Source organism: Aspergillus brunneoviolaceus (genome assembly GCF_003184695.1).
Source record: "Aspergillus brunneoviolaceus CBS 621.78 unplaced genomic scaffold BO95scaffold_65, whole genome shotgun sequence".
NCBI classification, from domain to species: domain Eukaryota; kingdom Fungi; phylum Ascomycota; class Eurotiomycetes; order Eurotiales; family Aspergillaceae; genus Aspergillus; species Aspergillus brunneoviolaceus.
The window spans coordinates 98876-119618 of NW_020290795.1; the positions used below are offsets into that span (position 1 = coordinate 98876).

Here is a 20743-nt window from a genome sequence, read left to right on the forward strand (position 1 = left end):
GGGCAGCCTGGAGTGTCTTATGAAATCATGACTTTTTCCATTTTTCTGGCAGATTGCTCGAATGAGTCTAGCTTGCATCTGACAACCGTTCACATTGCACTTGTGTAGCATCTCATTGGAGTGCGGGATGCGAGCTGTGGTCAACCCATGGAACGCAGAGATGCTCCCGCATCCCCGACCCAAAGTATGAATATCGATCGAACCGTTGTGAACCGTTGACGATGGCGTCGGGGAGGGCTCGGGTCTACTCGGTCTGACTTTGTGGTCTAGACTCTTTCAGCTTCATATCACATCAAATTCGAGGATACGAGGGTTCGATTGATATAGAGACAGACTGCCGGACACGCAACACACTCCGCTCTCTTGACCAAGTATGCACCATGCAAGTGCTGGCCTTTCTAGTCTCGTTCACCGGGCTAGCGACCATCGCGGTGGTTCTGCGCTTGTGGACTCGGCAGCGTCTGCGGAGTGCGGGGTGGGATGATCTGCTGATTGTGGTAGCTTTGGTAAGTATAAGTATGGAATGAAGCTCAAGTGCTGTATACTTCCTTCAGGGGAACAATCACTGACTGCTACTACAGGCCGCCAACCTCGTCCTCTTCTCCTGCAGAGTCGTAGGCAAGTCCCTCACCTCCCCCTGTCAACCGTCAACCGTCAACCGTCAACCCAAGAACCTCAACCTCACAATCAACATCCCCAACCCCAAGCTAATATCCCCCAAGAGATCCAACACGGCCTCGGCCACCCCAGCGAAACCGTCCCTGCCTCCGCCCTTCAAACCCAACTCAAAGTCCGTCCCCCAGCATCCCCTCCCCCCATCACCCTTGTCCCTCATCACTAACAAAAACCAAAAAGGCACTATACCTCTCCCTGCCCTTCTACCACCTCACCCTCCTCGCCAGCAAACTCTCCGCCCTGGCCCTGTACACCCGGCTCTTCCGACTCCGCCGCGTCCTCCTCGCAAGCTACAGCCTCGCCGGCCTCATGTGCGTAGCCGGAACATGGATGGTCCTCAGCGCAATCCTCTTCTGCCTGCCCGTGCGCGACTTCTGGTCGGGCACCACCCCTCAGCCTCGATGCCTGCCGAAAAAAGCGGTGTGGCTGAGCAACGGCGCCATCCAGATCGCGACGCACGTGGTCGTGCTGGCCATCCCGCTGGTCGTGATCCCGAAGCTGACGCTGCGGCGAAGGGTGAAGGCGGGGTTGTTCCTGTTGTTCGGGTTGGGATTGGTGTATGCTTCCGTTCTCCTTTCCCTTTCCCTTGCGTTTGCGTTCTTGGGGGAGGGTGGACTCGGTTACCTACCTTCGGGAAGTGCTGATACTGAGAATTTCGGAGGTAGGGTGGTCGTAATCAGCATCGTCCAGCTGATCACGGTGATTGAGATCTTGACGCGAGGCCGGGGGGATTTATCGCGTGCGTTGCATTACCCTGCCCTGCCCTGCCCTGCCCTGCCTTGGTCTAACCAGCTCAACAACCACCAGACAAATCCCGCACCACCGCCCTCCTCGCCAGCGCCGAGGCCAGCGCCTCCATCCTCTGCGCCTGCATGCCCCCGCTCTACCCGCTCTTCAGCCGGGCGTGTTCGCGGTGTCTGTCTCTCGTCAATGCGGGGGCCGGGGGGCAGGGGGCAGCGGCGCAACACGGCCCGAAGAGTACGGTGAGCATCCATCTGACGCGGCCGGTGATTGAGACCCCGGTGTTCTTCGATGGGTTCCGTGTCGGGGGTGGGAGTTATTCGGCTAGTGTTGAGGTTGTGGGTTCCGGGGAGCGGGAGCGGGAGCGGGAATTGGAGCGGGAATTGGAGCAGGGGGTTTCGGTGGTGAGGACTGTGGATGTTGTTTCTGATTCTGGGGAGTACTTGGCGGATCGGGGGGAGAAGGGACACGGACACAAGGGATGGGGAAGGTGGTGAGTTTTGAGGAGTGAAGCGTGAAGGACGCCTGGACTGTGCAGTAATTTACTGTATATTTGTCTGGAGGATGTGGCGTGGGGATACCTTGGATTTAGAATTCTTACAAGTGTATATAGATTTAGATACCATGCTGAGAGTTCAGTTCAGTTGTCATCGGACGTTTTGTAGGAGATCGAAGGAGTTTGGATGAGATGGTGGTTGACAAGGTTATGTCTAATGTACTCAAAGCTCTATACTGTTTATACATCCGGTCATTGCATCCGACTTCCTTACGGAGTCTGTGTGTACAGCATTGTAGTCTCCATCAATACATCTTGTCAGCGTAGATGGCTTGTGTGAGCAGTAGCTGAGTAGTACTAGCTAAGCGAGTCATTCACTATGATCCCTTTTTAGATATACTTCCACTAACAAACTCCACGACTTAAATAGCTTTATCTTTCTGTGATGAGCAGAATCCCTTCGACGCAAGAATCTCAATGACGAGCATGCTACTCAAACACCCACGTGTAAAAGAGCCTCCTGAGCCCTGCGCACACCATCGATCCTGATTTCAGTCGCACAAGCTGAGACGAAACCCTCTCCACGAAAGCAGCTGCACGAATCGGAAGATCGATCTACCCTCCCCGGAATTACTGCCCGAGCATCCACCCCATCCAGCCAGACGATATCGGTCCCCCAAAGTCTGTCTCTCCGGGTTGAGTTGAAGCTACATTGCTGACACTTGGGACTTGGGGGTTATGTTATATGAACGCCATTAGCAATACCCGTTCTATCAGCTTGTGGACCTGTTCTACGGCCGCGGACCTGCTTTCGAACCTAGGGTATTGCTCCCCCGCAGACGAGGGCTGCGACCACCTGAGAAGCTGAGTATCACCTGTATAGCATAATGGAGATACTCCCAAGGTTCTGGTGCGTTCAAGCCCCAGAATAATCGCACCGCGATCCGGGTATATCGAACGGCCAAGCGCGAGCGAGCTCCCGCTCTTCTTTCGCATTGCGCGCATGCGCCCGCACAAAGTCATCAGTCTGCCCTGCCGTCATCGACATTTTGCCGACTCACCGAAGGCCCCACAGCGAACCTCTCATCAACAGCATAATTCCCATCTTTGTCCGTGTACTGGAGGCCGGGACTGGAACTTGACCGGTCGAGGTCCCCTCGGTAGTATAGACTCCCATACTGCGTAAAGCGAACCTGGGACCAGCGCTGCTGGTAGGCGGCGACTTTCTCAAGCACCTTGAACTTAACCCGCACACCCAGTTTGTCCCACAGGCTACTCAGTGGCACGCCGCGTGCATTCTCCATGAGGATGTACTCCGCCGCCACCGGATTGTCGGCCGAAGAATACCACGAGAGAACTTTGGGAACTGGCGTACCGAGGACGCTGCGCATCTATCCGATGTTACCAACTTTCGTGAACTTCCACGACAAAGAAGGGAGGGTATGGCCTATGAAGTCCATAGTCGCGACTTCCGAGGCAGTGGTTAAGCGCGGAAGCCCAGCATTCGGAGTCGGAACTTTGCCCACAGCTTGGAACCCATTGTCCATGGTGAAGCGTATAGCCTTGCTGTGCATCCCGTCGGCCAGTCTTTCAATGGCGATATACGGCCGCGGCCCCTTACTTGCAGCCTCTGCGGCCTGGACGGCTAAGCGGGCGAGTTCATCCACGTTGAAACGGATGTGTCTCTTGGCCAGTTCATTAGCTTCGTCGGTAAGGAATCGGCCGCGGGTGAACTGGAAAAGGGTTTCATCGTGTGCTGCTGCTGTACGCTTGTATGGTGATGGGGGTGCAGTTGTCGTAAGCTGCCGCCGGACTTGGGCGGCCATCATCAGTCGGGCGGCGGGGCGGTACTGGATTCGAACAAGTAGACTGGACGAGCGAGCAGGGTGTGAGCTGAGCGCAAACTTGCGAGCCGGCGAGTTATGCATACATACTGGAGCATCTCCAGTCCGCCAGCGACAGCTACATGAAGAACAGCCGCTGGAACGAATGCAGAGACTGGGGGATGGGGATGGGGATGGGAATGGGGATAGTTGACAAGTTTGGGGAACCTCCGGGGAAGGAGGAGCGAAGGAGAACTGTAAAACCCTTTGGAGCTCCCGCCGATGACTACAGCCCAGCTGTGCAGCTTAGCTTCACTCGCATAAACTATCCGTATCACAACAGACCCATCCTCCATTTGCTACTCACTGCGTTGTACATTGTACAGTACTATGTACAAACAGATCTACAGTACTGTGCAACAATGCATCCATGATAGCTGGCTGATAGCTGGCTGATAGCTGGGGCTCTTACCCGCGCACAGAAGTACAGTACATACTACAGTACATACTACAGTACATACTACAGTACATACTACAGTACATACTACAGTACATACTACATGTACATAGTAGAACTAAAACCCCCACCTATACCCGTCCCTCCCTCCCTTAATTCCCATTTCCCCCCCACTGTGACCATGCTTAAATTGCCCTTCCTCCCTCCGAACGAGGCGACAAAACGGGCGGCTCTGTTTGAACTCCGAACCAAAAACCAGATCGGGGAAGATCAACGACCGACCAGCCAGTTTTGAACCTGCATCTGCATCACCGTACATATAGTACCTAGTAGACAATCATCGCCTCTTCCCGACCGGGTTTAGTCACCCAAGCTTTTTTCCTCTTGCATTTTTCCGATAGATCTAATTTACTTGAGTAACACCCACTGGTGTTACATAATTACCACATCAAATACATCACTAGGTTTGGGTTAATTATAGATAGCCTGGCTAGAATATCCAGTGCTGTGCCCCCCGGGGATGGAAAGCCGGGAGGTGCAGCAAGGCTTGGACCATGTTTGTTTGGTCGAGACACCAAAAAAATCAGTTGGCTAGTACTAAGTTAGGTAAACTAGCTAGCTAATCAGCCAGCGACTGCGTCATGCCTTCGTTAATCCTGAACAATCGATTGTCACTGGATCAAATTAATCCAAAGTGGCTGACAGACAGCCCATCTGGCACATGGCCACATGCCGGCTATTGACACTAACCTGTGCTTGGCGGCTGGCGCTCCTCAGTCCCTCCCCTGAGTGGGGTTGGCGTCCCACGCGTGGCGTCCGCACAAATGGGAACAAAAAAAAAAAAAAAGGGATTAGCGCCGGATTCACTGATAGGACTGGTCGTATAGGGAATTTTGGAATGATTGCCAGGCAGGCAATAACAGGCGCTTAGACGAAGATGGCGAGGGGAGCTCGTTATGGTGGCGGATAGGCTCGTCGAAGTTTTATTGGTTTTGGCTCAGCCTGAGCGCTCAATCCTGGCGCCTAGTTGGATAGATAGCGGTGGAGAAAACAGACCGAAAGGAAAACTAGAGTATCGAGGCAGCTGTCCAGTGGCTTTGGAGATTAGATGGATTTCGAATTTCCGAACAGCTCGGAACCGATAGCTCTCTCAAGGACAGCGGGAATGAGAGAAACATTCTAAATCAGGGACCCGGGATGGAAAGTTAAACCCCCACGAGGGCAACAAGGAGGTTGGCCTTTAATTTCACCCAACCCAGAAAGCAGCAGGGCAACATCATGCCATGGTTGGTGATGACAGTTCATGGTGATGATGATATTGTTGTTTTCGCTGCTGTTGATGATGACTTGCTTACCTCCCAATCCGAACATCCCAGCTCAAGCCAACCTAGCCCCCTACTCCCCCTCCACCCCCCTCCACCCCCCTCCTTGTAACCCTACTAGTACATACTACATACGTGATAGTACTGTACACTACCCAGGGGGTACAACCATGTGGCATGACGGCTACTACCCACCACGACGGCACTCATTTCGGCCGCATGCGGCATCCTAGGCAGGATCATTAAAAGTGCCACAGCACGTGGAGAATGGGCTTTAAGGTCGATCGACAGACAGATCCCGGACTAGTCGCGCCGTCGAGTAGCATTCTAGTCGGGGGTCGCGCAGGTTCGTTCTTTGTGCCGTCGGAGAGTCTGTAACGGTACTACTAAGTACCCAATTCTCCGTGAACCCTCAAACCCTGTTGTTGGTTGGCTCTTGGGCCTCTTGGGCCTCTTGGACCTTGCGGGCGTGCCAGCAAGAGACGGGGAGAGGAGCGACTTAGACAAGCGCGTGCACCAGCCGAGACGCCTTGGTGCCTAAGGATTGCCGAAGCGCTGGACTGTGCACAGCGACGCACCACCCACCACGAGGCAATCAGACACGGTGGAAACTGGAAACGTGGAAACGTCTGTCCAAGATGCACAGCGCTTCGGATGGATGCCGCCGAGAAACGGCCCCATTCAGTTCCTTCCAAAGTCAATGTTTCTCGGTCAAATTGTAAAGTCACAAGTGCCAACCAAACCACACCAAACCACACGACAAACACCCGACATTCAGACAACATCATTGGCATGACCTCTAGTTGGTGGAGTTCAGTTCAGTCGCAACTAGGCGCTCTTCGTAAACGAAAAGGGGTACGTATAGATCAAGATCAGTCAATCCTCCTCATCCTCCTCAGCCTGATGGTCAATCACCGCCCCGTGACATGTCCCTCTGGAACGGCACGATAGAGGGGCCATTTAATTTGGGGATGTCTCTCAATTCCGTACTTTGCGCTCGCTAAGCGTCTATCTCGTCTCAACTATTCAACACTCCGGCCCAAATGCGGGCGGAAGGGTGGATCGCAGGCAGTGCAAGGGGTGCGAAGAGAGATTATTATTATTATTGTCATCGTCATTTGAATTAGAAGAGAGGGGGATGGGATGTTGGTTCCGATTGGAATACGAGGATGGTGGGTAAGTTAGGAAGTTAGGTGTGGTTCCAGTTCTTCGCCTCGATTACGGTCCGTCCTGTCCTCCCCGGGCCTGTTGACAGCAGGCGTGTTTTGGAGGTTCTTGATCCTGGCCGATCATTGCCGTGGCGGTCAACAACCTTCCACACAATCACAAATCACGGGATCGGACCATCGGGCCCTTGCCATGCTCCGGAGATGGTATCATTTCCTGATTGGTAATGGTGGATGCGATCATAATGGATCATTTCCATCTTCAATCATCTTCTTTCATCTGTTCTCCGGGCTGCTCCCCTCCCCACCCGTCGGCGGCTCTGACCGTCCGTCCGTAGTCGCTCGCCTGAGGCGTTCCCAATCTGGTCAATTAGACTACCTACTACCTGCCTTACCTCACCACCTATACTCCGAACTCCGTACTGGGTATACTTTGCGAGCACTTTTGGCGAAATAGTACGAAGTCCGTACTGCGGTCACTGTCCAAGGCAGAACGATGTCATAATATATGAATCCGGGAATCCTTCGGATGTGACAGCTCCGCCAAAGGAACACCAGGCTTTTTCTCCGCCTCAGGCGTCATCGTAGAGAGGGGAGAAGAAAGTGATGCGGAAGCGAAAGCCTCCAACGGTTGCGAGATCACCCCCTCGTGGACAAAGTGCAGGGTATGCGAGCCTGCGAGGCCCATGTGTCGTCACTTGTCGTGGAATCGGACGATCCTCCACGCGCGACAGCTTTCGGTCAGCATTGGGGAATTCTAGAAGTACACGAGTACTGCATGGATGTATCTTAGCGGACAGGCTAGAGCAGAGCTTGAAGCAGAGTCCGAGCAATAATACGCACATACTCCGTACGATGTGCGATGAAACTACTAGGTAGCTGCTGTAGCTGCTGCCTTAGCCTGTCAGCGCCGTACAGTACAGTATCTTCCCGACAACCGTGTCGAAAATCACCGAAAAGTGGACTTCTGGTCTGGCGTGCGGACTATGCGTATTGGGCTAGAAGGAAGGTGGGGGGGGGGGGGAAGAGCCTTGTCATGATGTGATGTCTTCAAGCTCAAGAACAATCCAGAAAAAAGGACCAAGAAGACCCTTGGTTGGAAAATCCATGCTAAATCAATCGATTGATGAAGGGAGAAAAAGAAACGACCGAACGAAACCCCAAGGGCGGTCCCAAATCTGGCAAGAGTCGAGTTCCGTAGCGTGGCTGGCGGCCGCTAATGTCGTGGGGGCCAAAAACCGGCCGAAGCAGCAAGAAATGGAAAAAAAAATTTTAAAAAAAGGGAATGGAAGAAAAAGTAAAGTGAGAAGGAAGAAAAGAAGGAAAGAAAGAGTGCTGAGTCTGAGGTCTGAGGCAACCAACCCGAGGACTGCACTACTCACTACCAGTACAATAACATTGATCAATAAGTGATCGATAGATGAAGTGTTTCCGTGGGTGATGTGAGCATAGTGAGCGGGGACAACTCTATTATACTTCTAGTATAGCTTTTGGATTCATGGGAAGGTACGGAGTATGGAGTACACTCGTACAACAAGCCCTGAGATGAGCAGGCACAAGTCGATGAAACATTGATCGATCGAAGGAGCCAATTGACTACCGGCCGGATTAAGTCGAGGCATGGATCCCCCTTGCGGTTGTTCATCTGTCCTGAGTCCTGAGTCTTGACTCCTGTGTTATCCAGTCGGCCTAAACTACCATCCATGCATAGCCCGACCCCCGGAAAGGATGGATTTTAACCGCTCATTGCTTATCGCCATGTGGTTTTTTTGGATCTAACCAGGGCCATGCCATGCCTTTTTGCGTTATCATGACGATCGCGCGTGCTCCACGTTGGAAATGTCAGGCGGCGTTATCGTTCGCTGCTTGCGAAAAACCCACTCACCAGCGGTGGGTGACTACTGACTAGCCTTGTAGACTCTACCTAGTCTCCGTACCTGCCCTTGGGATGCCCCAGTTTGACGCTGCAAAGCCCCACCTGGGATGGCCAAATCGGGGAATTGGGTTATCCTGCTGAGCGGTTCCGGCCCCCAAAAACCCATTCGGATTGCAAAACGAAGCGTTGTTAGACAATTGGAACCTTCACCCAATTGCCCCTCTTCCTTCACTGCCAGACTACTAGTTACTAACCATCTACATACGGACTGCACTAAGGAAAGTACTAGGTAGGTACAGTACTACGGTAGGTACGGTACTGCGTAGATACTTCTCTGCTTCGTACTCATTTCTCACCATCCCCTTGGGCCCCTTTCCCAACAACACTATGGAGGATGTAATAACTTAATCATGTTCTATTATTTGCTACATTTCTAGAAGCCAGTGAGACGGCACATCACAGGAAAGCAACCCTTGTTAGCGGGAATGTCAAACAATCTATTTTCCCAAGGGGGCTGCGTCGGTAACGCGATTGATATTCGATCCTGCCAATTTCTTCCCTAGTGCGATTCGATATTGGCTCGAAGGGTTGAAGAGCTAGCTCCAGCCGGACTATTCACTATAGACTACTATAGTTACTAGGAGCTTGTTTCTAGACGTTGGAGGAGGCTCCCAGGCCAGACTCCCGCGGCCTGGGAGATTTCCCCGAGCATCGACTACCCCTGTCCGAGCTCCAGCCTGACTTGCCCAGTGTGTTGTTGGTATGGATGGAAGATCAGACATGTAGCGGATGACTGATGTCAATTGGTCTCTTCTGCTTTGACTTTGACTTTCTTAGATTTCCTTTCCCCCCCCCCCCTCTTCGTTTCTCCCCTCCTTACCCTCCCCTCCCTCCCATCATCTCGGGTGGAGTCAGAGGAACGGCAAGTGGCTTCCAAGGATCAGGCTGATGCGATTGAGCTACGGAGTGCGTTGGGACCTTCCGACCTTCACGTGGCGATGGTTCGAGACTATTCCTCTTCCAGCCTCCTGACTCAGTATTGAAGGTCAGAACCGGGGGGCAACCAGAGGCAAAGGGCCTATGATGAAACGAACATTTCAACAGTCAAGTGGGTAGACCCGTGCGTGAGAGAGCGCAATTGAATTCATTTCATTGTCTCCGGGAGAGGGGGAAGTTGGTCTGTCAAGCGCCGCACTGCACTGTCCAAGTGGGCTCCTCAAACCTAACTTACCTTTCATGCCATCATTCCCCTCTCTCGTCTCTCTCTCTATCCCCATTCATCTATTACTACTTTCTCTCCTTCCCACCCACAGCCCCGGCCGAACAATTGCCGCTAACTGCGCGACCGATGGAGATGCAAAGCCACCAGGGGTCGCAAGATCCATCTCCGTCAATGTTGGTTCTCTGGGATCTGGATTCATCCAGGAGGAAGGAGATCGTGTCTCATCCCAGCCCGTGGCAGTGGAAAAAATAGATCGACCATCTATCATGAATGGGGACTCTGATTTCCCCAACCTTGTTAAACGGATGAAAATCATAAGGACGAAACGTCCAAATTACAAAAATTACATTTAAATAAAAGAGACACAAAAAAAAACTGGTCGAAAAAAAAGAAATTACAGACACAAGAAAAAGAAATAAAAAAAGAAAAAACAAAAAAGTGCCGTAGCTCTATTAAGAAGAAGCACGCGAATTGCGCGCAGGGTCAGGAAAAATCCGACAGAAATAATTATGATAATAATAACAACCATAATAATCAATGATGAACGAAGGACGGTGGTAATTACTCTCCATAACCATTGCTCGACGACAGTAAAATACATACAACCCACATACAACCCGTACGCCCATACGCATACCCGCCCACCATAAGCTGTCAAACTGGTGAAGACCAGACCAGGGACGAACTACCTAGTACCTAGTAGTACTCAGCTCCATACCTACCTAATACCCAAAACCCCAAGAGTCTTCTTCGGCCCCCGTTCGTTACGCTTATTCTGGACTGATTTGGCTGCTGCTGCTCCATCAGCAGACCGTTAAATACTCTTGTCTGACCGGTTCCATGGAATGGACTCAAGAGATCAGTTTATCTTTCCCCCTCTGATGTCTATTGATCTATTGTTCTAAGGATCTATCTATCTATTCACTATCTCGTCTCTTTGTCTCTTTGTCTACCTGTCTACATACCTGTCTGTCTGTCTCTCAACTACCCAGTAGTTTTTGGACGGTCTTACTACCCGTCCCGTCACCTCGTTTTCGGTGGATATAGATTGCGCTGTTGATTCCGAGAAGGATTCCCGTCCGTGGGTGCTAAGACTACTACTTTCCCACCACCAACCAAACTGTATGTCCCATCATCATCATCATCATCATCAGTGCTTCGGGCTTGTTCCAGTCGACTATTCGTTCTTCCTCCTCCACTTCCATTTCTACTATCCCTCACCCGGCGGCTGCCTCTGAATCATCTTACTTTCTCACTCTCAGTGCTGTTTTCTCTTCCCTACTTGATCTTCTCCGGTGAACACCCACTGTGTGTTGATTATCTATTTGCCTCGTCTGCCTCTTCTGCCTCTTCTGTCTCTCTTGCCTTTCTGCCTCTCAGCATCGGATCCACGCAAATCTTCAATGCTCTCGAAGGGGATCCACCACTCACCAGGATATCCGCATTTCTATCACAGGCAGCTCAGTGGCTCTTGCGCACGCAGCTGGAATCTACCGTCATCCTCATCTCCATCTTCTCCGTCCGATCTAGCCAAACTGGACGATTTTCGCCGGCCTAGGTCCGTAGCGCCTCAGAGTACAGCAGCTCCCACACCCGCCATTTCAGCTTGGTCTGCTGGTGTCTCACACCCTGGCTCTGCGTATAACGCTCCCGGAAGCCTAAGATCGAGCATCAGCACAAACGAGGGACAGCACCATCTGCCCGTGTTGCACACCATTCCTGCTATCGCCAGAACGCCATTCCCGTCCGAGCTGATCCCGCCCGACAGTGAACCGAGGGGACTCCCTGCATCCGGACTCCTGCGCAGCAGAAACCCCGAACAAGCCAGTTTTGACACCCCACGGTACGTTGGGCATTTGACTTGACCCATCTTTAGCCCCAATGGTAACGATTGCTAAGCACCGATTATTACCAGAGCCTTGAGAGACTCATCACAATCGATGCATCCCGGATCAGTAGCCTATTTGACATCAAACATGGCACATAATTCACAGAGTAGGCCGGAGCACCAACTCCATGGTCTCCCGAGGTTTTGAACTGACGAGAGACAGACTATGGTTGGCAAAATCGGCTGCCTCAACCTCTTCATCCCTCCTCCATGTCAATGGACCAGCATCCATTTCCCCCAGCACAAGTTCTTCCGCCACATCCGAGTTATCCAGCTGGCTATCCCCCCCAGCCTTCCGGTTCCCAGAGCTATTATCAACCAGGGCTTCCTTCGACACAATATCTGATGCCACAAAGCCGGCAACAACCTCGAAGGTACTGATCCGACAGTTGAGGTTCAGAGATCAAATGACGAGAAGGAAACTAATTCCATGGCCTTCACAGCACCTCAATTCCATATTCGTATCCCAGCAGTTCCGTCTCGGGCAGCCCGCCATCAATCCCAGATCCAGCATTCGCGCCAGCGTAAGCCCACCTTACACTTTCTTCGAGCATCTTGATGCTAACCTGGCATCAGGCCATCGTCCTACCTTACAAACCAACCGGACTACTACATGGCACCGAGCTCTTCCCTATCGTAAGTGGTCTGCTAATATTTCACTACTGATCAAGGTCCCGCCTAACATGACAATCAAGCAGACAAACCCCTAACTCGATACCACACCCGCAAGGTCTTATGCCTACAGGGACAGTTTACTCGTCGCCCGAGTCCGCGCAAAACTCTTCGGATCCGGAACAACAGCAAGTTCGTGTCATCAGCTTTCGGCCAAAACCCCAATGTTGGGATCACGGATGCAATGGCCGCGAATTCTCCACCTTTAGCAATCTTCTACGCCACCAGCGAGAGAAATCGGGCGTTGTAGCGAAGGCAGAATGTCCCAGCTGTGGTGCTGTTTTTACTCGGACCACCGCCCGAAACATCCACGTCGCTCAGGGGAAGTGTAAGGGCATCGCACGTGAGCCGTCGGCTGAGTGAAGTCTTGGGGCGCTTTTTTCTTACCATTCTTACCACGGCCCCAAAAAGCATACAACAGGCCCTTTTCTTAGACTACGACTACAAGAACCTGTCTCCAGAGCACAGATCTACAGTGGTTGAAAGCACAGCCGCAGGAACGCTGTCTTCAAGTGTAGAGCAGACTACTCTACGCGAGATCACGGGTGTAGCTCGGCCAAGGCACCTACCAATACGATATCTGGCTGGGCGAATGACCCAAGCCAGTCTGGGCGTGAGGGGTACGCTGTATCTACCAATAGACACATTCCGGAGTGTCCATTTCTTGCATATTACGTTTTGGGAGCGACTATTTCTTGCATTGTTCTGGTTTTCATTTATCGTGATTTAATACCCTATGAGATTGTTGTTGTTTGTGTTACTGTGATACACCATTTATATCTTCAGCAGTACCTTGACCCGTCATCTTACTCGGGCGACTTCGCGATGTCATCTAGACCGGATACCTGTTGCTAGATTTAGATCAGACAGCGATGTACATCAAATACTTCTAGAACGCCATTTCTTTTCGACTACTTCACTCCCACCAACAATCGTCCACCTCTGTCAAGACCGTGTCTCACTCAAAACTGATTGTCCACGGGCGATACGAAATCTGGGATTACGGTGCTGCTGACTGTTGGCGACTCAAATGCAGACTTCGTGTAAGGGGGGCAGTATGAAACGACACGCTGCTAAATTTATGACCAAAGAATACCAAAGCATTGCCGATCAAGAAGACGGACAGTCGACTGGGATAAGCACTAATGCTTTCGGGCTTTCTTGGATCGAAGACTATTGATATTTGCTATCTTTACCTGAAACAGACCGAAAAACAGCTAGTCTAGTACTATGACTAGCCCCTGGTAGCCCAACCATATGTTTGTTGGCCTGGAGGCTAGCAGGGAATCTGACTGAGCCTGAGGCACTAAGGTTGACACGTGGCTGTCTTCTGCATCGAAGTCACCTGACCAAGTCGATGTCGTAAAGGACCGCGGCTCTTCCGATGCCTGAATTCCCAGGACGCATGACTCACTCAACCCACTTCACTCACTCGCATCGAAGATGGTCGGTCTCCCTTGATCAGCCCGCTTGTTTCTTCGTTTACATATCTCCTGCAATTAGATTCAGAAACACACTTTCACGCGTCCCGTTGGCCAATTAGTGCCTAGTCTGTTTGTCTCTAGCTACTGCATTCCCTCCCAAGATGCTTGTTATAGTCTCGATCTATGGTCATTGCGAAGGACTACGTACATTAGGCTATACCAAAGCGCGTCGAATATAGGAACCTGCAGTGAAGCGACTCAGTCAGAGGTCCTGCTAGGATTATACAATTCGTGCTGACTGCTGTCAACATCCACAATTTATCGCTATCACTCCGAATATCCTGCCACTTAGATTCTACTCGACCACCACTCATAATGGCATCAGTATTCACCTATGACCCCGATCCTCCTAGGGTCTCTTCGCCGTGGTCGACATCAGGCTCCTCAACACCCCAGATGGCAGCGGCTACCAGCAACCGCGTGGTGCCTCGGACCCGATCCAGCACGACGCTGGACCGGGCCGACCCTGACCTGCTTTCCGATTATGGCATTGCAAAGCTGGAACCCGAACCACAAGAGGGTCCTACCGAGTACAAGTTGCATCTGCTGCTGCGTCCCCGTCGTCCGTTTGTCGCCATGTCCACGGGCCACCTGGTGGGAGGCTCGTATCATTTCCGAGCGAGCCTCTCCAACGCAAGCCCGACACCCTCCAGCTCCGAATCAGCTGCCCGACCGCCGCAGACTCGCTCCGCGGAGAGTCGTCAACAGAGACTGCAGCACCTGACTACGCAGTTACTCTGGCGCCTGCAGCAGTCGTCACCATTCCACTCATCTACGACTGCCAATTTGGTCCTGCCCGTGCTCCCTGACGCAGCCCCTCAGCTGGGGGCGCCGCAAAAGCCAGCTAGGTTGCTCCCGGGTCTCGAGGAGAGTCAGGGAGCTCTGTATGAGATAGGGGTTGCCGACGACGGGACCTTTGTCGGACTCACCGTGGACGAGCTGGAAGAAAGTTTGTCCACTCTGCAGGTCATGGCGGCCAGCCTTGGCTGCAAGGTCGAGATCCTGCGTAGGGTCATTGTTGGCAAGTGCGAGTGGGTGGAAGACTCCTGCAGCGCGAAAGCCGATACCGGCAAGGTTCATACGGATAGCCTCTGGGTGGCCGAGGCCCTCGTGAGTCCTGATTGGGAGTTTTACCGGGTCAAGTCTCCGAAGTCAGGCGCAGGGGAGGACGGGTCTTCGACGAGTGCCCCCAAGAGACGGCCTTCGCTAGACGACTCTTCCAAGACAGAGCAGATCCGTGTCTCTATCTCAGGCCCCAGCGCAGCCGGCAAATCTTCACTTCTGGGCACGTTGACCTCGTCTGTGCTTGACAATGGTCGAGGGGCCAGTCGACTGGGTTTACTGAAGCATCGGCACGAGATATCATCAGGGATCACCAGCTCTGTTGCCCACGAGCTGGTTGGATACGCCTCTGACGAGTCTAGTCCCGATACCATCGATGTGATCAACTACGCTTCTGGCAATATCGCCGCATGGGATGACATCCATGCCGCGTCGGAGGGCGGCCGACTTGCTTTCGTATCTGATCTTCCAGGCTCGGTCCGGTATTTGAAGTCGACTTTTAGGGGTATCATCAGCTGGGCTCCGCATTATGTTATCCTCTGTATCCCAGCTACAAGTGACGATGATTCAGTGGCAGATATTGCCCACGGTTCGTCTGAGCAGTCTACTGAATTATCGCAGGCTCTGTCGCATCTGGAGCTTTGTGCCAAGCTCGGGCTTCCTACAGTGATCGTGATTACTAAACTGGACATCGCGTCCCGCACCGGCTTGAAAAAAAACCTCGCGCAGATCCTCTCGGTCCTGAAGTCGTCCGGCAGAAAGCCTTCGATGTTGTCTGTATCGGCGGCCCCTGCTGGAGACTTGCAACATGTTGGGACCAAGGACGCAGGTGAAGTGAGAAATCTCGTCGCTTCGACACACAGTTGGCAGTCTACCATACCTATTGTTCTTACAAGTGCTGTGGACGGCTCGGGGATAGCGAAGCTGCATGCGCTGCTGCGTTATCTCCCAATACCCGCACGGCCGCCTTTGAGGGACGTTTCTCTACCAAAGGCCCTCGCCCCTCCAATTGCGATTGAGACGGTTTTTGACGTTGATGAGGTCTTTGCCATCCCACTATCAAAGGTCCATTCTCTATCCGGTGAGGAGCGACAGAAGGAGACGCACGGCATTGTTCTTTGCGGGCTAGTCCGGTATGGAGCTATTTCGGCCGGTGATGAGCTAGTCATTGGGCCTGTCTTATACAATACTGCTACGGAGCATGGAACCGGCACTTCTGCCCCCAAAGACCGGACGGATAGACGCTCGGACACACAGCTATCCTCGAGTTCCTCCCGGAGTAGGCCGCCATCCGGGGACTTTTCGAGTTCGTTCCCTCATGGCTCTCTTCCCGGGAAGACCCCTCTTGCGGCGCAGGCAAGCTGGCAGCGCGTGCGGGCCGTCAGTGTCCGCAACCTGCGGCTGCCGGTGCAGAGCCTAACCCGGGATCAAGTAGGGACCATCGGGATCGAGCCCTGGCCACTCTCAACGGACGGGGAACGACCCCAACTCGGCAGAATCCGCAAAGGGTCCGTGTTGATCAAGATCCCGCCTGACTCCGCACCTGCCCCCCGCAAGTTCCACACCGGTTTCGTGGCCAGCTTTGCGGCAAGCGAATTTGCATCTGCGTTGTCCCCACCTGTGCTGTTGGGTGGCCATGCGACGGTCTACGTCGCCAATGTCCGCTCGACAGTGCGGCTGACCTGCATGGCGCTCGCGGAAGATGAGCTGATTTCGCGCCCCCCATCCCCGACGGAACCGGAGTTCTTCAGCTTCGATGGGGATGGCCCTGATCCGGACCGTGGGCGGGAGCATGGTGTGCACGAGGTGATCAAGTCCTCGGGTAGCTCCGAGGCCGGTGAGATCAAGATCACATTCCTGTTCGTCTCCTCGGTTGAATGGGTGGAGATCGGATCGCGGGTGCTTCTGATGCCTGCAGCGTCCACGGGCTTGGCTTCCACTCAGGGGTCGAGCTCTTCTTCTGGGACCGGGCTTGAGGGCTTCGTTGGTCGGGTTTGTGATGTGTTGTATGCGGGGGAGGCGAACAGTAAATAAGAATGTCGGTAGGATTGGGGGATGATTGTTCTTATTTGAAGTTGGTATAGTGGAGGTGTGGTAAATGTCTTGTGTTTCTTTCCGACTAGCTGTACCAGTCAACTTTGATGGATTTCAGTGTTCATAGCATAGTTCATGATACGAAGAGAATCTGTGTATACCTTTGAAAGAAGTGGTGACGATGGGAAGCTGCTGGATACGATAAGATACGGGGTGGGAAACGGCACTAGACCTGGATAGGATAGGCATGCAGCGCTCAGACCACGGCAGCTTTCTTAATTATTTTGACTGGGTTGACTATCTTAACTTGAGTTAACTAGACTGCTTTAGTTAGTTAGTTAGACTCAACTGACTTAACTAAACTACTGCATGGCTGACGCCAAGTGGACAGGCTGAAAGCTGATCTATCTTCCTCCTTCACAGACTACTCCATACTCCATTTGCATCTTCATCTACTACATGCCGGTCCTGAGCAAAGCACCGTTGACAACCAGTCGATGATTGGCAGTCTTGTTTCAAATTGTGGCACGGGTTGGGCTCGTTTGATCTGGTTCTGGTTCAGCTGTTCTGGCGGTGTTCCCACCCATTCCCCATCTTCGCCTTCGTCTACCCCGGATCCTGTCCCGTCAGTTCCGCAGTTGACCACCAGCTCATCTCTCATCTCATCATCATCTCCTGACTTTAATTGTTCCCCCCCTTCCCCCCACTTTCTACTTGTAACAACTGCTTTATTTGACGGGTAGGACCTCTGGAATTCCCTTGACGGACTCTTGTTGTGGTCGGAGGTGACTGGCATGTCCTGAACCCCTCACCGCTCACTCTCCACGGACAGAGTTGTCTGACAGTCCACTTTCAATCAAAACCCGCCACCATGGCCGGACCCAGCAGCTTGAATCTAAGCTCTCGCGTCAGCTCCGATCTCGATGGTCTCTCAGATGCAGAGGAGGAATTTGTCTCGAGTGCCAGCACAACCTCCAGCGCGTATGAGTCTCAGATGAAGGAACCTGTGAATGCGGGGAATGCGAGTCCCCAGCAGCCGCAAGCTGCTAGCGGGTCTCCGGAAAACAACACCAACAACAATAATCACAACAACCCGCACAAGGCTGGGGGAGCGAAGACGGCGGTAACCTGCTGTGCTAGTCCCCATGCAGCTTCCAATCCGTCAAAAAGGAAGCCTTTGAACCTGCTTGACTTGCCCATGGATATACTGCAGGAGATCATGAAAGAGGTGTGTAACCCGCTCGGGTCACTTGATGTCGACCCCCCCCCCCCTCCCAAACACGTCAACCATACTGATCAGATCTGGAATACAACATAGGTGACCCACACGACCGATCTCACATCCCTCGCATTGACCTGCTCTGCGCTTCATTCGCTGGCGATCCCGCAGATGTACTCCCGGTTCGACATAGTCTGGCCGGAAGCCCTATCAACCTCCGACCATCCGGCTGGCGTGGATGCTCTGTCGTACGGGTTGGCGACTCTCGTGACCGGGGAGGATATATTCCGCGAGGTGCCTGGCCGACGGTCATCACAGCCGTGTCCACATTGCGGATGCAGCGGAGCGCCGCCCGGTCAGCATGCGGCGGGCGCACTACCGCGAGTCCGCCGCGGCAACTACTACGCGCAGTATGTCCGCAAGTTCTCTATCGGCAACGGGCCGTTGATGTGGGTGCAGGAATACGCGGTGACCAAGGAGACGGGCAAGATGCTGGGGACGCTGGTGGCTCTGGCGGTGGCTCGGATGGTGAACCTGGAGACCTTCGTCTGGGACATGCCCACGGGAGTCTTGCGGGATGTCTGGGTTGCGCTGGCGTCGCTGGCGACTCGCCCGGGCCACGAATGTCGTCTGGAACGCGTTTGGGTGCGCTGGCACGATAACTCCGACAATGCCCTGCGGTCTCTGGTAGCCTCAGGCCCGACTGCGTCCTCGGTGACCTTGCCTCATTCGCCGGCTACGGTTCTGGGGTCTACAGGGAATACAGCATCGTGGCAACGATACGGACACGTGGAATACCCCTCTCTGTCAATCCTTCCACCATTGAAGAGTCTGAGCGTGTTGGACATCGACGAGCCGTCGTATTTGGAAGAGATGGGCGTGTTGGTCGAGCGATCGCGCGGTCGGCTGAAAGAACTCCGTATTGGGATTTCTCCCAAAGCGTATCCAGCGGCATGGCTGAAACCGGCAGGGGCCTGGCAAGCTGAGCAGCCAACGCCGCCAAATGGAATCATTGGCTGGCCCCGATCTGGGGGCGTACTGGGGGTCGTTCTTGGCAGGTCTGAAGATCATCACACTCGGCCCGAATCACAGGCCCGTGTCTCTCCCACCAAGGAGGATTCTGTTGAGACGCCTCCTGAAACTAGTCAGACGGCGGGTGACGTGCCTGTCCACGACGGGCCCCCGTTAATAGCGGGGTCTCCGCCCCAACCGAACGGTGGTGTCACTGGGCTGGCCCTAAATATGGAACACACGCACATCGCCAGCTCGCCCGCGTCCTCCCCTCCAGAAACTAGACCCTCGCCGATCCCCAGCGGGCCATCGAGGTCTGTCACGGGGGCACAAACGACGCCCGAAGACGATCGCCCGCTGTTACAACTTGAGACACTCGAGCTGGAGCGCGTTGCACTGTCGATCCCGGTGGCAGTGCATGCACTCGACTGGAGCAAGCTGACCACGTTGACGATCCTTCGCTGCGAGAACCACGAGAAGCTCTGGCGGGCTCTGCGGCGCCAGTACTCCCCGTCGCCGTCACGGCCGAAGAGTGGGGAGGGCCCAGAGTACACCCTTCGACTAAAGCACCTCCATACGGATGCCGTATCGCCGTACCTGCTGCTGTTCATCAAGGATACGCTAGCGCCAAATACCTTGGAGACCCTCTTCCTGCATGAGGCGCCGATGTCCGAGTCGATCGTCAACATCGACGCGATCTACAAAAACGCGATTCGTAATCACCACCTGAGTCTGCAGAAGATCCTGGTGGACAGCACCCAGCGCACGCCGGGGGGCGCGGAGATGGCCAGCGTGCGATGGTACAAGTGGATGTTCACGCGCCAGATGATTACGTTCATGAGCAGTGGTCGGATGCCTCGGCTGAAGGAGCTGTCCATTGCTCTCCACGCTAAGGACTGGGTAAGATTGCCTCCCTTTTTCGCTTTCTCACTAGACACGAAGAGCAACGTCCACTGACACTGTTATGATTAGCACTACTTCATCCAGAGGCTCCCGTACATGCCCCAGCTCCGTGCCCTGCACATCCCGCACATCGCCCGCCACGTCCACCGCGACCCGAAGGAACTGGCCATGCTCATCCTCGACGTGGTCACAATCCGGCCGGAGATCGGGCTGACCTACGTCGGGGTCCAGGACAAATGCTACGAGATCTTGGAGGAGAGGGACGGCGAGGCCGGCGGCGAGTACTACGACACGGACGACAGCCACAGCGAGGGGTTCGTGCCCGGCGGGGAGGACTGGCCGGGCTCCGAGACCAACGACGAGGAGGAGTCGGACGAGGACGGCGGGGCCAGCGCGATCCATACGCTGTCGGACTCGTCGTCGGACGACCGGGGCTCGTCGGACGGCGAGGATTCGGAGGTGGACTTCAACCGGTCGCGGGTGTCGTTCCGGCTGCGGGAGATTTTGTTCTACGATGATAAGATCGCGATTTACAAGGCACGACACGGGGTGTTGTAATTTTTTTGGGGGTGGGCGGACAGAGGCGTCGGTGTGATTTAATAAGTCTTAAGATACCACCCAGCGATTTCGGATTGCAATGAGATTTGAGATATGAGAGTGAGATTTGGTAGGATGTAGAACTATCTATGGAG

General features: G+C 53.6%; 8 protein-coding genes across 8 annotated transcripts; 5 read left to right on the forward strand and 3 right to left on the reverse strand.

Moving 5' to 3' along the window:
• Positions 1–20: 20 nt before the first annotated feature.
• BO95DRAFT_445979 (uncharacterized protein) lies at positions 21–2094 on the forward strand. Its single transcript, XM_025587267.1, has 6 exons — positions 21–506; positions 582–618; positions 723–790; positions 856–1232; positions 1341–1414; positions 1483–2094. The coding sequence occupies exons 1-6, from the start codon at positions 381–383 to the stop codon at positions 1911–1913; spliced, it is 1113 nt and encodes a 370-aa protein (XP_025438943.1). The 5' UTR covers positions 21–380; the 3' UTR covers positions 1914–2094.
• An 840-nt stretch (positions 2095–2934) lies between these two features.
• BO95DRAFT_420640 (uncharacterized protein) lies at positions 2935–3959 on the reverse strand (the record flags this gene model as incomplete). Its single annotated transcript, XM_025584537.1, has 3 exons — positions 3843–3959; positions 3338–3781; positions 2935–3295 (listed from the first exon to the last, which is right to left on the reverse strand). The coding sequence occupies exons 2-3, from the start codon at positions 3739–3741 to the stop codon at positions 2935–2937; spliced, it is 765 nt and encodes a 254-aa protein (XP_025438944.1). The 5' UTR covers positions 3742–3781; positions 3843–3959.
• Positions 3960–5830: 1871 nt separating this feature from the next.
• On the reverse strand, positions 5831–6590 carry BO95DRAFT_235513 (uncharacterized protein). Its single transcript, XM_025581309.1, has one exon. The coding sequence runs from the start codon at positions 6306–6308 to the stop codon at positions 5901–5903; it is 408 nt and encodes a 135-aa protein (XP_025438945.1). The 5' UTR covers positions 6309–6590; the 3' UTR covers positions 5831–5900.
• Positions 6591–7194: 604 nt separating this feature from the next.
• On the reverse strand, positions 7195–7624 carry BO95DRAFT_235511 (uncharacterized protein). The gene has a single exon (XM_025581308.1). It carries the CDS (start codon positions 7523–7525, stop codon positions 7253–7255), a length of 273 nt encoding a protein of 90 aa, XP_025438946.1. The 5' UTR covers positions 7526–7624; the 3' UTR covers positions 7195–7252.
• A 1826-nt stretch (positions 7625–9450) lies between these two features.
• On the forward strand, positions 9451–10201 carry BO95DRAFT_445985 (uncharacterized protein). Its single transcript, XM_025587268.1, has one exon. The coding sequence runs from the start codon at positions 9793–9795 to the stop codon at positions 10129–10131; it is 339 nt and encodes a 112-aa protein (XP_025438947.1). The 5' UTR covers positions 9451–9792; the 3' UTR covers positions 10132–10201.
• A 980-nt stretch (positions 10202–11181) lies between these two features.
• On the forward strand, positions 11182–12701 carry BO95DRAFT_455824 (uncharacterized protein; the record flags this gene model as incomplete). Its single annotated transcript, XM_025588371.1, has 5 exons — positions 11182–11621; positions 11703–11773; positions 11830–12040; positions 12110–12190; positions 12365–12701. 5 exons carry the CDS (start codon positions 11182–11184, stop codon positions 12699–12701), a joined length of 1140 nt encoding a protein of 379 aa, XP_025438948.1.
• Positions 12702–14137: 1436 nt separating this feature from the next.
• BO95DRAFT_466895 (uncharacterized protein) lies at positions 14138–16918 on the forward strand (the record flags this gene model as incomplete). Its single annotated transcript, XM_025589254.1, has 1 exon — positions 14138–16918. The coding sequence occupies one exon, from the start codon at positions 14138–14140 to the stop codon at positions 16916–16918; it is 2781 nt and encodes a 926-aa protein (XP_025438949.1).
• A 436-nt stretch (positions 16919–17354) lies between these two features.
• BO95DRAFT_235538 (F-box protein) lies at positions 17355–20714 on the forward strand. The gene is made up of 3 exons (XM_025581310.1): positions 17355–18146; positions 18237–20048; positions 20121–20714. The coding sequence occupies exons 1-3, from the start codon at positions 17790–17792 to the stop codon at positions 20607–20609; spliced, it is 2658 nt and encodes an 885-aa protein (XP_025438950.1). The 5' UTR covers positions 17355–17789; the 3' UTR covers positions 20610–20714.
• Positions 20715–20743: the final 29 nt, after the last annotated feature.